This window comes from Hyperoodon ampullatus (genome assembly GCF_949752795.1).
Source record: "Hyperoodon ampullatus genome assembly, chromosome: 1".
Taxonomy (NCBI): Eukaryota; Metazoa; Chordata; class Mammalia; order Artiodactyla; family Ziphiidae; genus Hyperoodon; species Hyperoodon ampullatus.
Window position 1 is genome coordinate 25214828 of NC_136914.1, and position 16127 is coordinate 25230954.

Genomic DNA, 16127 nt, shown 5'->3' on the forward strand with positions numbered 1-16127 from the left:
CAACACAGTCCTCATCAGCTGGACACCATGACATTCTTTGACATACAGACTTTGCTTCCTGTCCCTTATGTACGATAGGGTGTGGAACGACATTCGCAATTTCTAGAAAGGTATATTGTGAACAAACACTGAATATTTAAGAAATGATCATGGAATTATAATCCTTTTTCATAAGGAGATAAATATAAAAATTAATCTTAGACTTTAGAAATATAATTCTAAATACTCTCCAGAACTCTTAACCGTCTGACCTACACAGACTATAAACAAATAGGTTTTACCACTGTGAGTATATCTGTGCACCTCACGGAAATTAGAAATCCTTTGAAGGCAGGATCATATTTGGAGTTTTTTTTTTTTTAGAATACGGTAAAGTATCTTGTTTGCAAATATTTTTGGTATAGATGATATTTTGTTTAAAACTTTATTTTACCTGGTTATAAATGAAGTACATATTCATGCTGTACTCTGGAAATGTATTAAATTTTTATAACATCTTTGAAATTAAGGCCATATCCAGAATAAATAGCATTACAGTGAAATTTGCCTATAGATTCTCAACGAATGGGCTAGAAGAACCATATATAATATCCTTAACTAAACTGCAGGTTTCCTAGAGCTTTTATATTACAACTTTCTCTTTTTAAAATGTGAATCATAATGGTTTCTCCACACTTACATTAATTTTTAATCACAGTCTCTTACACTGCTGATGGAATTCCCCACTACCGCTAATAGCCTTCCTTGTAATATTCATTCATTTAAAATATGTATGCGGATGCCATATCTTATTTTTCAAAGGAAACCCGTTTAAAGCCCAAAGCAAAATAATAGTCACATGGATGTTAGGTCACAGCAGGTTACCATGTATTTGATCAGACTTGCCACCAGAAAATCCTTAAAATCTGTTGAAAAAATGGCTCCATTAGGATATTTTTTAAAAAGCAGGATTATTCATGTCATATTGGTATATTCTTTAAAACTGAATTTCATTTATAGACAATATTATTTCAAATAACTGAACTGGAACAAAACTAGAGGGTAATCTTATTTTTACATAGGGTCACTTCTAATGACAGCTTATTTAAAAATATACAATAAGGATTTCTGATATTTTAACAAGGCATGTGTCTATGCCATATAGCTAAGAAACAGTGAGATATGTAGTCAGGTCTCCAATTATTCATCCTGTGAAACCAATATAAAAATGATGAGAGAAGTTAAAGGATAGCTTATGAGATATCACAGCTACTAAATTAGGAAGCTCGAAGAAAGTACCAGTCTTGATAGTTTGGCTACATGTTAATTAACTTTGTTCAAAAGATAAATTGCAACTCTTTTTTTCACTGGAATCAGTTGCTTATTCTTTAGAAGTTTTATGCTTCTCATTGTTATTATGAAATTAATATTAGAATATACCTTCTAACTGACATTTTGGTCCTCTGAATCCAGGACAGCACTTCCATTCTAATGAGGTAACAATTTTATGTTGCATCCTGTACACAGGATTGGATATCTTCTGAGATCTAGAGAGGAGAGCAGTTGGGGGAAAACAGATTATTTGTCTCACATTAAATTATCAATTGGAATAAAAGTGTTTCGGATGATACCTGGAATATAATAAATATTCAGGGACTTCCCTGGTGGTGCAGTGGATAAGACTCTACATTCCCAATGCAGGGGGCACAGGTTCGATCCCTGGTCAGCAGATCCCACATGCATGCTGCAGTTAAGAGTTTGCATGTCACAACTAAGGAACCCACATGCCACAACTAAGGAGCCCACCTGCCGCAACTAAGACCCCATTCAACCAAATAAATATTAAAAAAAAATAAGCATTCAGTAAGTGTTATCTGTTCTTCTTATTATAATAATCTTCATCATCAATATTATTGTCAAACTTAGATTTCCTTAAGTACATTACAAAAAGCATTAAGGTTTATACTCTTTGGTATTTAAAATTTATACCTATCATTATGTTTTCTAAAGATACTATAACTTTTCCCTTGGTAATGCTTTTCACTAAACCAATGTTAAAACTTATTTTAATTCTAATTTTTAAATAGTTTATGGGAATAATTTTTTTTTAGTTATTTCTTATATAATTATAGTTAAAAGGATCTGTTTTCCTCCAGATCAATATCAAATAACTCAAAACAAATTAGATATTGCACTGTGATTTCAACCTGTACTTGCTCATATCTCAAGTTTTTAAATTGTACCATCTATTATTTCTCTCATATAGTATTTCTCTGAGAGGGAGGTGGGGAAGGGAAGAGGATCTAACATGAGAAAATGTTGTTTTTGAGAAGAAACCATGAAAGGGAAATGAAGAAACTATAACATTTCAAATTAACAATCAATATAAGTAGTGAATGGCCCTAAATTGCAGACGTTATGTATGTAAATATAAATCATAAATCCAATTTGGCCATATTATCCTTATCCCCATGACTTCAATATTTAGCTAATATCTATAAAATGATTCTATGAAATGGGTACGTATTATCTTGTTTAGTCCTCATATTAGTTCTATGAGGAAAGTATTATTATTATCTTGACTTGCTGATGAGGAACCTGAGGAACAGAGAGGTGGAATACTTGCTGAAAGTCCCACATCTAAAAGTATCGAGCTAGGATTTTAATCCACTGTGCATGGGTTAGCCTCGTGTTATTATCTAGAGTTTGTTACGTATGACTATGTGGCGACAACAGTAGTCACTCTCATGGATTATGTATTATAACAGACTGGGTTTTAGTTTCTGCTATAACCTGATGGGCAATTAATTATGTGTGAAATTATTCCTCAATTTTAAAATGAGCTGTAAGACTCCCTCCATCTCTGAAAGTAGGCTAATCATTCATCTGTGTTTATTTCTGTAAATTATACTCAGCAAATAACTCTGTCCAGTGAAATATCGTATCTAGTCCAACAGCTAGTGCTAAACAGGAAGTAAGGTAGTTTGGAAAGGATTCTTTAGAGTTTATTAGGGTGAACTCAAGCAGTTAGTTGCATTATTATTGGACTCAGTGTTCCTGCTTTGGCAAACTAGATTGCTGGTGTATGGGGCTCAGACAGAAAGAAAAAGTGACAAACATTGCACATGCACTGAAATAGTGAGTGAATGGAGAGACCCATTCAAATGCAGAGAAAGATAAGAAATGAGAATAAAGATACCTATTCCTAGTTTGTTTAAAGAGAGAAAAAAGCTCACCTTGAACTCAGAAGGGCAGTATGATGGGGGTTACTGTGGTAATAGTTTCATTACTAGAGAATTAACAGTGCATTCTTTGTATCTCAGGTTGACTAGGAAATTGTCACAAAGGGAGTAAATGCTAGAAACAGAACTGGAGCTCAGCTCTCCCAAATCCCTAAGATATGCTTAGCTCTCTGGACCATGAGCCCTAGCTATTCCTTAGGGATTACGAAACACCTTGATTTTATGTATCCTTATTGCACGCTGTTCCAGATTGCCAATGTGTCAGATTCACTGCCTGAGTTATTTGTATGACTATTTGTATAACATTAGCCGTCATGGCCTGAATGGCAATTTTAGTTTTTATTGCGGGCATTCCTGAAACACCCCCAGCTGCGCTACTGTGACTGTATGAATTCAGAGAATTTATCACTCAGCCCCACATTTTAGGACAATTACATAATTAAAACAAAAACCCTAAATAAGTCATTACAATAGACACAAGAAGAAAGGCCCTACTTAGCTGCTTTACCATGCATAATAGCAATTAGTGGCTTGCAAAGTTATGGACTTCTCTTTGGCCTAGTATGAAAGGGAAATTATCAATAGCCCTTTAAAACTGTGTATGAATTTAATGGAATTAAAGGACAGGATTATTGGTCAGGTCATAGAATAAAAGTAATAGTAACAGGGCCTCCCTGGTGGCGCAGTGGTTGAGAGTCCGCCTGCCGATGCAGGGGATACGGGTTCGTGCCCCGGTCTGGGGGGATCCCATGTGCCGCGGAGCGGCTGGGCCCGTGGGCCATGGCTGCTGGGCCTGCGCGTCCGGAGCCTGTGCTCCGCAGCGGGAGAGGCCACAACAGTGAGAGGCCCGCGTACCACAAAAAAAAAAAAAAAAAAAAAAAAAAAAAAGTAATAGTAACAGTAAAAGTAAAAACAAACATGAGTTAACATTCACTGAAGACTCACAGAGTACCAGGTACTAGGCTAAACATATTACTCCATTTATCTCACATATTCTAAAAACACCCACATGAGGCAAGTATAATTAGTTTCTGCATTTTAACTTATTTAAGATCATACTTCCAGTTCAATGTGATGACCCTACCCTGACCCTCCTATACTTATGTGGACCTGGGATGACTAACTTTCTCTATATATTCCAGGCCACACATGATTATGGTACAAGAAGTAGGTATTTTCAAGAAATATTACATACCTCTGAGGACAGGATCCACTGGTCCAGCCACAGGGCCCTGTGCCAGTTGGAACATAAGTGACTTGGTTGTCCAGTATCACTGTTGGAGATAATCTGGTATGTACATAAGCACACCAGTTCCTAAGGAAGAGATCATTTTTGTTAGATAAAAATTATTGTCAGAAAGAATTCTTTTCATCAAAGTTATTTGCATAGACCTGTATCTACTGTCAGTACTGTGTATCAGATACATTGAAAACTTGATATCTGGCTTTAAAACATCTAGAAATGACAGAAAACATATGTTACTTCATTATTTTTCTTATGGACAGTAGAGAAGCACTGTAAGGGGAGATTTGAGAAGATGGCGGTAGAGTAAGACGCGGAGATCACCCTCCTCCCCACAGATACATCAGAAATACATCTACACGTGGAACAGCCACTACAGAACACCTACTGAACGCTGGCAGAAGACCTCAGACCTCCCAAAAGGCAAGAAACTCCCAACGTACCTGGGTAGGGCAAAAGAAAAAAGAAAAAACAGAGACAAAAGAATAGGGACGGGACCTGCACCAGTGGGAGGGAGCCGTGAAGGAGGAAAGCTTTCCACACACTAGAAGCCCCTTCGCGGGCGGAGACTACGGGTGGCGGAGGGGGGGAGCTTCGGTGTCGCGGAGGAGAGCGCAGCCACAGGGGTGCAGAGGGCAAAGCGGAGAGATTCCTGCACAGAGGATCGGTGCCGACCGACACTCACCAGCCCGAGACGCTTGTCTGCTCCCCCGCCGGGGCGGGAGGGGCTGGGAGTTGAGGCTCGGGCTTCGGTTGGAGCGCAGGGAGAAGACTGGGGTTGGTGGCGTGAACACAGCCTGAAGGGGTTAGGGTGCCACGGCTGGCCGGGAGGGAGTCTGAGAAAAAGTCTGGAGCTGCCAAAGAGGCGAGAGACTTTTTCTTCCCTCTTTGTTTCCTGGTGCGCGAGGAGAGGGGATTAAGAGCGCTGCTTAAAGCAGCTCCAGAGACGGGCGTGAGCCGCAGCTAAAAGAGCGGACCCCAGAGACGGGCGTGGGACGCTGGGGCTGCTGCTGCCGCTGCCAAGAAGCCTATGTGCGAGCACAGGTTACTATCCACACCGCCCCTCCCGGGAGCCTGTGCAGCCCGCCACTGCCAGGGTCCCGGGATCCAGGGACAACTTCCCTGGGAGAATGCACAGCGCGCCTCACGCTGGTGCAACGTCACGCCGGCCTCTGCCGCCGCAGGCTCGCCCTGCCTCCGTACCCCTCCCTCCCCCCGGCCTGAGTGAGCCAGAGCCCCCGAATCAGCGGCTCCTTTAACTCCGTCCTGTCTGAGCGAAGAACAAACGCCCTCCTGCGACCTACACGCAGAGGCGGGGCCAATTCCAAAGCTGAACCCCAGGAGCTGTGTGAACAAAGAAGAGAAAGGGAAATCTCTCAAAGCAGCATCAGGAGCAGCGGATTAAATCTCCACAGTCAACGTGATGTACCTGCATCTGGAATACCTGAATAGACAATGAATCATCCCAAATTGAGGAGGTGGACTTTGGGAGCAACATATATTATTTTTTCCCCTTTTCCTCTTTTTGTGAATGTGTATGTGTATGCTTCTGTGTGAGATTTTGTCTATAGCTTTGCTTTCGCCACTTGTCCTAGGGTTCTGTCCATCCATTCTTTTTTACTTAAATTTTTTTTTAATAATTATTTTTTATTTTAATAACTTTATTTTATTTTATCTTACTTAATTTTATCCTCTTTCTTTTTTTCTTTCTTTCTTTCTACTTTTTCTCCCTTTTATTCTGAGCCGTGTAGATGAAAGGCTCTTGGTGCTCCAGCCAGGAGTCAGTGCTGTGCCTCTGAGGTGGGAGAGCCAACTTCAGGACACTGGTCCACAAGAGACCTCCCAGCTCCACATAATATCAAACGGCGAAAATCTCCCAGAGATCTCCATCTCAACACCAACACCCAGCTTCACTCAACGACCAGAAAGCTACAGTGCTGGACACCCTATGCCAAACAACTAGCAAGACAGGGACACAGCCCCATCCATTAACAGAGAGGCAGCCTAAAATCATAATAAGGCCACAGACACACCAAAACACACCACCAGACGTGGACCTGCCCATCAGAAAGACAAGATCCAGCCTCATCCATCAGAACACAGGCACTAGTCCCCTCCACCAGGAGGCCTACACAACCCACTGAACCAACCTTAGCCACTGGGCGCAGACACCAAAAACAACGGGATCTACAAACCTGCAGCCTGCGAAAAAGAGACCCCCAAACACAGTAAGATAAGCAAAATGAGAAGACAAAAAAACACACAACAGATGAAGGAGCAAGGTAAAAACCCACCAGACCTAACAAATGAAGAGGAAATAGGCAGTCTACCTGAAAAAGAATTCAGAATAATGATAATAAAGATGATCCAAAATCTTGGAAATAGAATAGAGAAAATGCAAGAAACATTTAACAAGGACCTAGAAGAATGAAAGAGGAAACAAGCAAAGATGACCAACACAATAAATGAAATTAAAAATACTCTAGAAGGGATCAATAGCAGAATAACTGAGGTAGAAGAACAGATAAGTGACCTGGAAGATAAAATAATGGAAATAAGTACTGCAAAACAGAATTTAAAAAAAGGATGAAAAGAACTGAGGACAGTCTCAGAGACCTCTGGGACAACATTAAACACACCAATATTTGAATTATAGGGGTCCCAGAAGAAGAAGAGAAAAAGAAAGGGACTGAGAAAATATTTGAAGAGATTATAGTTGAAAAACTCCCTAATATGGGAAACGAAATAGTTAATCAAGTCCAGGAAGCACAGAGAGTCCCATAAAAGATAAATCCAAGGAGAAACATGCCAAGGCACATATTAATCAAACTATCAAAAAACAAATACAAAGAAAACATGTTAAAAGCAGCAAGGGAAAAACAACAAATAACACAGAAGGGAATCCCCATCAGGTTAACAGCTGATCTTTCAGCAGAAACTCTGTAAGCCAGAAGGGAGTGGCAGAACATATTTAAAGTGATGAAGGAGAAAAACCTACAAACAAGATTACCCAGCAAGGATCTCATTCAAATTTGATGGAGAAATTAAAACCTTTACAGACAAGCAAAAGCTGAGAGAGTTCAGCACCACCAAACCAGCTTTACAACAAATGCTAAAGGAACTTCTCTAGGGAAGAAACACAGAGAAGGAAAAGACCTACAATAACAAACCCAAAACAATTAAGAAAATGGGAATAGGAACATACATATCGATAATTACCTTAAATGTAAATGGATTAAATGCTCCAACCAAAAGACACAGATGGGCTGAATGGATACAAAAGCAAGACCCGTATATATGTTGTCTACAAGAGACTCACTTCAGACCTCGGAACACATACAGACTGAAAGTGAGAGGATGGAAAAAGATATTCCATGCAAATGGAAATCAAAAGAAAGCTGGAGTAGCAATTCTCATATGAGACAAAATAGACTTTAAAATAAAGACTATTACAAGAGACAAAGAGGGACTACATAATGATCAAGGGATTGATCCAAGAAGAAGATATAACAATTATAAATATTTGTGCTCCCAACATAGGAGCACCTCAATACATAAGGCAAATACTAACAACCATAAAAGGGGAAATCGACAGTAACACAATCATAGTAGGGGACTTTAACACCACACTTTCACCAATGGACAGATCATCCAAAATGAAAATAAATAAGGAAACACAAGCTTTAAATGATACACTAAACAAGACAGACTTAATTGATATTTATAGGACATGCCATCCAAAACCAACAGAATACACATTTTTCTCAAGTGCTCATGGAACATTCTCCAGGATAGATCATATCTTGGGTCACAAATCAAGCCTTGGTAAATTTAAGAAAATTGAACTTGTATCAAGTATCTTTTCCGACCACAATGCTATGAGGCTAGATATCAATTACAGGAAAAGATCTGGAAAAAATACAAATACATGGAGGCTAAACAATACACTACTTAATAACGAAGTGATCACTGAAGAAATCAAAGAGGAAATCAAAAAATACCTAGAAGCGAATGACAATGGAGACATGATGACCCATAACCTATGGAACGCAGCAAAAGCATTTCGAATAGGGAAGTTTATAGCAATACAATCCTACATTAAGAAACAGGAACCATCTCAAATAAACAACCTAACCTGGCACCTGAAGCAATTAGAGAAAGAAGAACAAAAAACCCCCAAAGTTAGCAGAAGGAAAAAATCATAAAGATCAGATCAGAAATAAATGAAAAAGAAATGAAGGAGGGGCCTCCCTGGTGGCGCAGTGGTTGAGAGTCCGCCTGCCGATGCAGGGGATACGGGTTCGTGTCCCGGTCTGGGAGGATCCCATATGCCGCGGAGCGGCTGGGCCCGTGAGCCATGGCTGCTGAGCCTGCGCATCCGGAGCCTGTGCTCCGCAACGGGAGAGGCCACAACAGTGAGAGGCCCGCATACCACAAAAAAAAAAAAAAAAAAAAAAAAAAAGAAATGAAGGAAACGATAGCAAGGATCAATAAAACTAAACGCTGGTTCTTTGAGAAGCAAAGAGCAAAACATAATTCAAGAAGAGTCATGTGGGCTTCCCTGGTGGCGCAGTTGTTGGGAGTTCGCCTGCCGATGCAGGGGACACGGGTTCGTGCCCCGGTCCGGGAAGATCCCACATGCCGCGGAGCGGCTGGGCCCATGAGCCACTGAGGCTGTGCGTCTGGAACCTGTGCTCCACAACGGGAGAGGCCACAGCAGTGAGAGGCCCACGTACCGCAAAAAAAAAAAAAAAAAAAAAAAAAGAGTCATGTACCAAAATGTTCATTGCAGCTCTATTTACAATAGCCAGGGCATGGAACCAACCTAAGTGTCCATCAACAGATGAATGGATAAAGAAGATGTGGCACATATGTACAATAGAATATTACTCAGCCATAAAAGGAAACGAAATTGAGTTATTTGTAGTGAGGTGGATGGACCTAGAGTCTGTCATACAGAGTGAAGTGAGTGTGAAAGAGAAAAACAAATACCGTATGCTAACACATATATATGGAATCTAAGAAAAAAAAAAAAGGTCATGAAGAACCTAGGGGTAAGACAGGAATAAAGACACAGACCTACTTGAGAATGGACTTGAGGATACGGGGAGGGGGAAGGGTAAGCTGGGACGAAGTGAGAGAGTGGCATGGACATATATACACTACCAAACATAAAATAGATAGCTAGTGGGAAGCAGCCGCATAGCACAGGGAGATCAGCTCAGTACTTTGTGACCACCTAGAGGGATGGGATAGGGAGGGTGGGAGGGAGGGAGACGCAAGAGGGAAGAGATATGGGAACGTATGTATATGTATAACTGATTCACTTTGTTATAAAGCAGAAACTAACACCCATTGTAAAGCAATTATACTCCAATAAAGATGTTAAGAAAAAAAGCACTGTAAGATAAAAGTAAATTAAGAATAGATCAGAGCTAAAACCAGAATTTCTATTGTTTAGCTATAAGCTAAGTCAAAATCCAAAGTTGCCCTAATGCAGATATCAATATTAGACTGAGGTAGTGACTCAGACCTAGATCTGTTACTTCCATTGAACAATGTGCAGTAAGATGAAAATAAATAAATAAACAAACAAGCAAATAAATAAATAATGTAAGGATCGAAAAAGAGGGAATAATAACTTATTAGCAGCGGGTGATATGATTGTGAATAAAGAAAATATAAAGGAGTCTATATGTAAATGATTCTAATGAATGAGTTCATCAATTTAGTGAAGATCAATATAAAATGTTTTATAATTAATAAAAAAGTTTAGCCATACATTTAAGATCAGTTATAGTTTGATGTGCTAACAACAAAGTTAAAAAAGATACTGTTTATAATAGGAAAAATAACATTGTTCTTGTTAAACTTAACAGCATGTAAAACATTGACCAGCTTAAACTGGTTTTGCATCCTTAAAGAGGACGTTGATTACTCAAATCTTGAGTTATTTTACAGACAGCCCTGGGCATGTGCAAGACAGGAACCCATGTGTCCAGTATAACCCCAGAGCCGAGAATCTTCAGTCTGTGGAACTCAAAGAATAGACGTGTTGAGGCTTTTATGAAATGAGATGTTCTTCAACAAGGAAAATCTGGCTCCCAGCAACAGTGGGAGCTTATATGGACTAATTGAAGACTAGCCAATCAGCTTCCAAGTTTGAAATTTCCCTAATCCCCTAAACTTCACCCCGAGCCCTGGATGGAGAAGATAGATGCGATCGCCTTGCTTCCTGTTTCCTTGCCAATCGATCTCGCAGTAGAGCTTTTATTTTCTCAAAAGCCAGTGCCTTGGTATTGGCTTCTGTGCACATTGGGCAAGGAGCCCTTGCTCGGTAGCAGTGTTGGTCACCACAAAGGGATGTAAATCTCATGACTGCCTGCCAAAGGCACCGCAGCCCCTGGCAGAGTGCAGGCCCTCATCACCCACCCTGAGCGGTCACCCAGACCAAACTTGTCTAGAGGGTCGGCTGTCACGTTGCTGCTTCCCGCTGCTGCTCTCCAGGCTCCTTGGTGCTACTTCCACTTTTTTTTTTTTTTTTTTTTTTTTGCAGTACGCGGGCCTCTCACTGTTGTGGCCTCTCCCGTTGCGGAGCACAGCCTCCGGACACGCAGGCTCAGCGGCCATGGCTCACGGGCCCAGCCGCTCCGCGGCATGTGGGATCTTCCCAGACTGGGGCACGAACCCGTGTCCCCTGCATCGGCAGGCGGACTCTCAACCACTGCGCCACCTGGGAAGCCCTGCTTTCACTTTTGAGAGAAGAAACCGCTCCTGGATCAGATGTCTTTTGGGTGAGTAACATTGTTAAAATGTGCCAGCACCTAAAGTTGTCTATTAACCTTCTCAGCATTGTGGGTTAGATTCCCACCCTAAGGGAGACAATATAAAAGGTTACAGCTGCTGAGGTACTCAAAGGATTGAGTCCTCAGACTCTGGATTTCTTTGTCCATGTTTGTCTATGTCTGTTTTGTTAGGATCGGTTAAGAGGGGTTGGCTCGTGGATGACTGTAGCAAAATATTAAACCTGGTATTAGTGAGAGTCCTCTGAATCAGGAGGTAAGATATTGCTGCCTGACTAGAAATCTTGCTTTACGCAGGGGTTGGTTTTTCACCCATGCCTAATAGGATTGCCTGGAGGTATAGATACAGGTGTGTGTCCTTAATGGAACCTGCCCCAATTACCATGGTGTGTGAGAGGGTAAAGGAGAAATGAGGGACTGTAAATCAGGAAAACTCTCCACTGAAGAACATGTTCTGTGCCTGGGTTAGAGGAAGTTCCACCCAAGACGCCTCTTTGGTGTCATTTTGCTCTGGTCATCCTGAGAACAAGCCCTTCCAAAACGGGGTATGTCAACGATATACTTGCTAATTTAACAGGAAGGGAAAAGAAGAAACATGTGATCATACCAGTCAGTCTAAGGAGTAAGCACAGTAAAAATAAATAGGAAATATAAGAAGTCAAATTAGTGAAATGGGAGCTAGGAGAAAAATCGTCTATTTCCAAATTGGTGGTCAGCATGGAATAACAAGCACACCTGTGTCTTTAGAGTGAGTTAATGAAAGGCAGAGACTAAAGAAACAAAACAGGTGGGACAATGTTATTAGACAAATAGGGATTTAAGAAAGGTTGAGATTGTTAAGGCAGTAACAGGACAAAGAGGAATTGTGTATAATTACTTGCAGTTTAAATAAGAAATGTGGTGGTCAGACTTGGCCTACGTTTAGCCAACGTTAAAGTAAAGCAAAAAGATCTTCCAAAACACAGACAAAACTTGACAACAGCTATTTTCAACAATCTCACTAAGAATTCTCTTAAGTATTAAACACATCTGAGAGTGGCTGGAGAGGGTTGAAGTATTTTGAAGATGGAGATAATGTTTTCTAATGGAAATAATATCTAAGAATCAACTGGATATAGAACTCTTATCAGTAAGTTTGTACCTGTCCTTTCTGATAATGTGGCTCTTTTAGCTACGTGCTTTTATTCTATAAATGGTAACGTATTATGCTCTTAATTCTATATGACTTCCTACTGTATATGGTATACTGGAGTTATGAAAAAGAAGAAAATGACTTTCTTTTGTAACACTGCCTAGCTCCAACATAGGCTAGAGTCGGGGAAAATGGCCTGAGAATGGGTCTTCGAATTACAACACGAACTTACAATTAAGACTTCTTTTGCAAAGGAGGAAAAATGGGAGGAAATCAGCTGTCTCCCTGTTTCTTGCAAGAGAAGAGGGCTTTATACAATTGAGCACATTTTGGTTTTTCCTCAGTGAGAGTTTTAACCCTCTTTTGTATGAGCCAAGCCAGCAGGCATTGAACTGCTTTTAAGTGTGTAAATATGTATGTAAAAAGGAAACTTTGCCAGGAGGAACAAACATTGGTGGTGCTAAATACCATGGGCTACATGGAGGCCTAAATGCATTCTACCTGGAAATTGCCCAGACGTCTAGATTAGCTCATCTGTGATCTCTGCTGGGGAGGTAAAATGTTTTGATCTTCTCCCATGAAGATTAAACTCCAGCATGCTCAGAAAGAAGTGAGGCCTTGATTATTTCAACCTGTATCCTCTGTCAAATTCAGCTCTGAGTCTCAGGCAGCCTCCCCACTTCACTTTCTTCAAGGGGATACAGTCACCTCTTCAACCCTCCTCCCTATTGGGTATGTTTTTCAGGGTGGCGAGCGAAACAGAGGCTGGACTTTCCTAGGCTCCTCTGCGGTAGGCAAGTCCACCTCAGCACATGGGGGAGAAATACTAGGATCCTCTGACTAAACTGGCTACAGTCTTGGAACTGCTTGGACGGATTCCTTGGCAGCTGGGAAGCATGCATGTAGCCTACGGTTCTGACAGCCATCTCCAGTGGAAAGCTTTCCAGTGTTCCCTAAGTGAATCCTCAAGTCCAAGCTAGTCATCTTGGAGACTTGGTCCTCAGTGGCTTCTCAGGGAATTCTTATAGCCAAGGTGTAGATAGTCACTGCTATATTGGCTTGCTTCTTTCCAGAAACCAAATTAGGAGATGGAATGGGTTCTTAAACCCTCGGGTTCTTGCTTTCTCTCTCATGCCTCTTGAGGCTGGTTGATTTCCCTCTGCTTTTTGAGGGGAGTGAGGGAAGGTCCTTTTCTAGAGATTTGCAACCCACAGACTGTTCTCAGCTCTTGCGTTTGAAACCTGGAATATTGACCGAGCTGTGACTTAGGAGTCTCATGTTCACACACGTGCTTTTTCTCTCCAAACCTCCATTCTCAGAGGGGCTGGCTAACCCCTCAGAACTAGCATTAAGGGGGAAAGCCTTTGAGGGGGGCAAGCCTCTAGTGTGCCAAGGTGCTTCCTATAAAGGAAGAAGTGTGCTTTCAGTCCCCAGATGTGCCTTCCTTCATCTCCTGTGAACTCAAGGGTTTTCCAGATGCAGCCAACATTGCTGCATCACACAGACCTCGAGTTTCTGGTAAAGCTGCTGGTTGACACCGGGCCCAATTCATGAAGGCTAGGAAATGCCTTTCCAGGCTCTTGCTGTATGTCACCAAATAAGCAAATTTTGAGAATTTGACCATCTCACGTGTTCAGAGGATATAGAGAACTCATATATACTGTTGGTAGAAATATATGGTAAAACCACTTTGAAAAGCAGTGTGTTAATATCATGTAATAATGAACATGCGTATACTGACCCAGCAGTTACACTTCTAGATATATACTTTAGAGAGACCCTCGCACTTGTGTTCCAGGAATCATGTTATCTGAGTATTTATAGTAGCAAGCATTATTCATAACTATCAAAACCTATAAGTAGTTTAAATGTCCATTTACCATAGAATGGAGAAATACATTGAAATATTTACACATAGGTATAATTCACCAGTTAAACAAATGAACTCTAATATTCAATAACCCAAATTTAACTTATAATAAACTTGTGTGATGCAAGCAAGTTACAGAAATAATACCATACAATGTTTATTTCTTACATAAAGCTAAAATATAAAAGTGAATGATACACTGTTAGGGATACATATGGTAAAATTAGGTATTATAATACATCTACTTTGTATCAAATATAGCACAATTTTAAATGATATGATTAAGAATAACAAATAAATCCTGCCTTACAGAAAGATTTAGCTGAATTGCTGTTCTGATCCACATGTCTTATCAATTAGACCATATTGTATCCATAACTTTTCTCAAGCCCGTTTCTAAAAACCTTTGTTTATATCCATCCATGTATGCTTACTGTCTTCAACATATAAGATAGTAGAGGAATATGAATTGACTATGCTCCAGTGAAGCTGAGAAACTTTAACAGCATCAAAGTAGGCCACTTGCCACAAAAATGCCATGATCAGACAAAAACAACCTTTATTAAAATACCTATTTTTAGATGACATTCTGGTAGAAACCATCCAAAATCATATAGATACTGTTTAGGAAAACAAAAATCAGCCTCATTTCTGGTTGTAATACCAGTTATTTTATTATAAAACATCCTATGCTAAACTGTAGAAAGTTCTTAATAACTGTAGATTGAATGATTGGATTATAGCATGATTTTTTTTCTCTTTACTTTTCTGTTTCTGTCATTTTTTCCCTATTGTGAATATGTACCTTGTTATGTTAAATTTATATTCTTCCCTCTCATTTGTTTTCTGAGGTTTTTTTATCGAGGGTAGAGGCAGAAATGATTTACAAAATATAGTACTAAAGGAAATGCTACATGACTGTAAAATCAAATCACTATGAGTTCAAATTAATGAGATGTACGCCACTAAATCAGTAAAACATAAGAATTCTATGCTGCTTAAAATAATAATTACTAATATAATTAAAATCATGCAAAAGTCAACCTAAATGTTAAAAAACAAAGAAGGAACACATTTTTCCCCAGAGTAGAGTCACTAAAGTTAGTAAACATCTGCTTTGGAATATTTAGGCCTCTTTGGACCAAAATGTCCCTCTACAAATAAAGCTGACTCAGTCATTCATCTGTCTAAGGCAGATAAATAGAGCACTGTACAGCTTATTGTGCAAGGTTCTTTTGAAAATTCAGTTCCATAAAGGCATAAAAAGACACATTGGTACATTTTGTTCAAGCACGGTGATACTTGGAAAAATAATGTGAAACTAAGTACGGCAAAAACAGGAAATAAAAATTTTTAAATTAATAAAGACACCATGATAAAGGGATATTTTAAAAATAGATTTCTCCTGCAAATCCACTGATTATCCTAATTATAGAGAATGTCTAACTTCATCAGAAGCACAAATTATCTGTCACGTGAGCATTGGCTGAATGACTATGGAAGGCACAGGGTGAGGCAGGAAAAAAGTACCACCGTCCCTACATACCCTGGGTACTGAAAAAAAAGAAAAGAGATGGTTGTTAGAAAGATAGATTGACAAACAGAAAGATATTGTTTGTGAGAATAAATCAGTGTCACCTGCAGAGATTGTTTAAAACCCTAAATAGTAAAACCATTTCATGACTAAAATAGTTGAGTATGCAAAAAAGCAGATTGCCAGTGGCCCAGCAATCTTTGACCCAGTGTCAATTGGAAGAACAGTCCACAGCCAAAGAGCCCCTGGTGTGACTTGTAATTAGTTTTATGCCACCGATGAAATAAGCTCATTAAGAGAAGTTAAAAATGTAAATATAAATTT

The 16127-nt window shown here is 39.9% G+C and overlaps 1 protein-coding gene across 1 annotated transcript in view; it reads right to left on the reverse strand.

Annotated features, from left to right (window-relative positions):
* The window catches only part of MMRN1 (multimerin 1), a gene marked incomplete at both ends in the record, with an annotated part of 63984 nt that overhangs the window by 38067 nt on the left and 9790 nt on the right, over positions 1-16127 (reverse strand). The window contains 2 exons of the mRNA XM_079704757.1: positions 1420-1526; positions 4417-4536. Of these exons, the coding sequence (XP_079560883.1) occupies positions 1420-1526; positions 4417-4536 (227 nt within the window). The remainder of the gene's footprint in view (positions 1-1419; positions 1527-4416; positions 4537-16127) is intronic.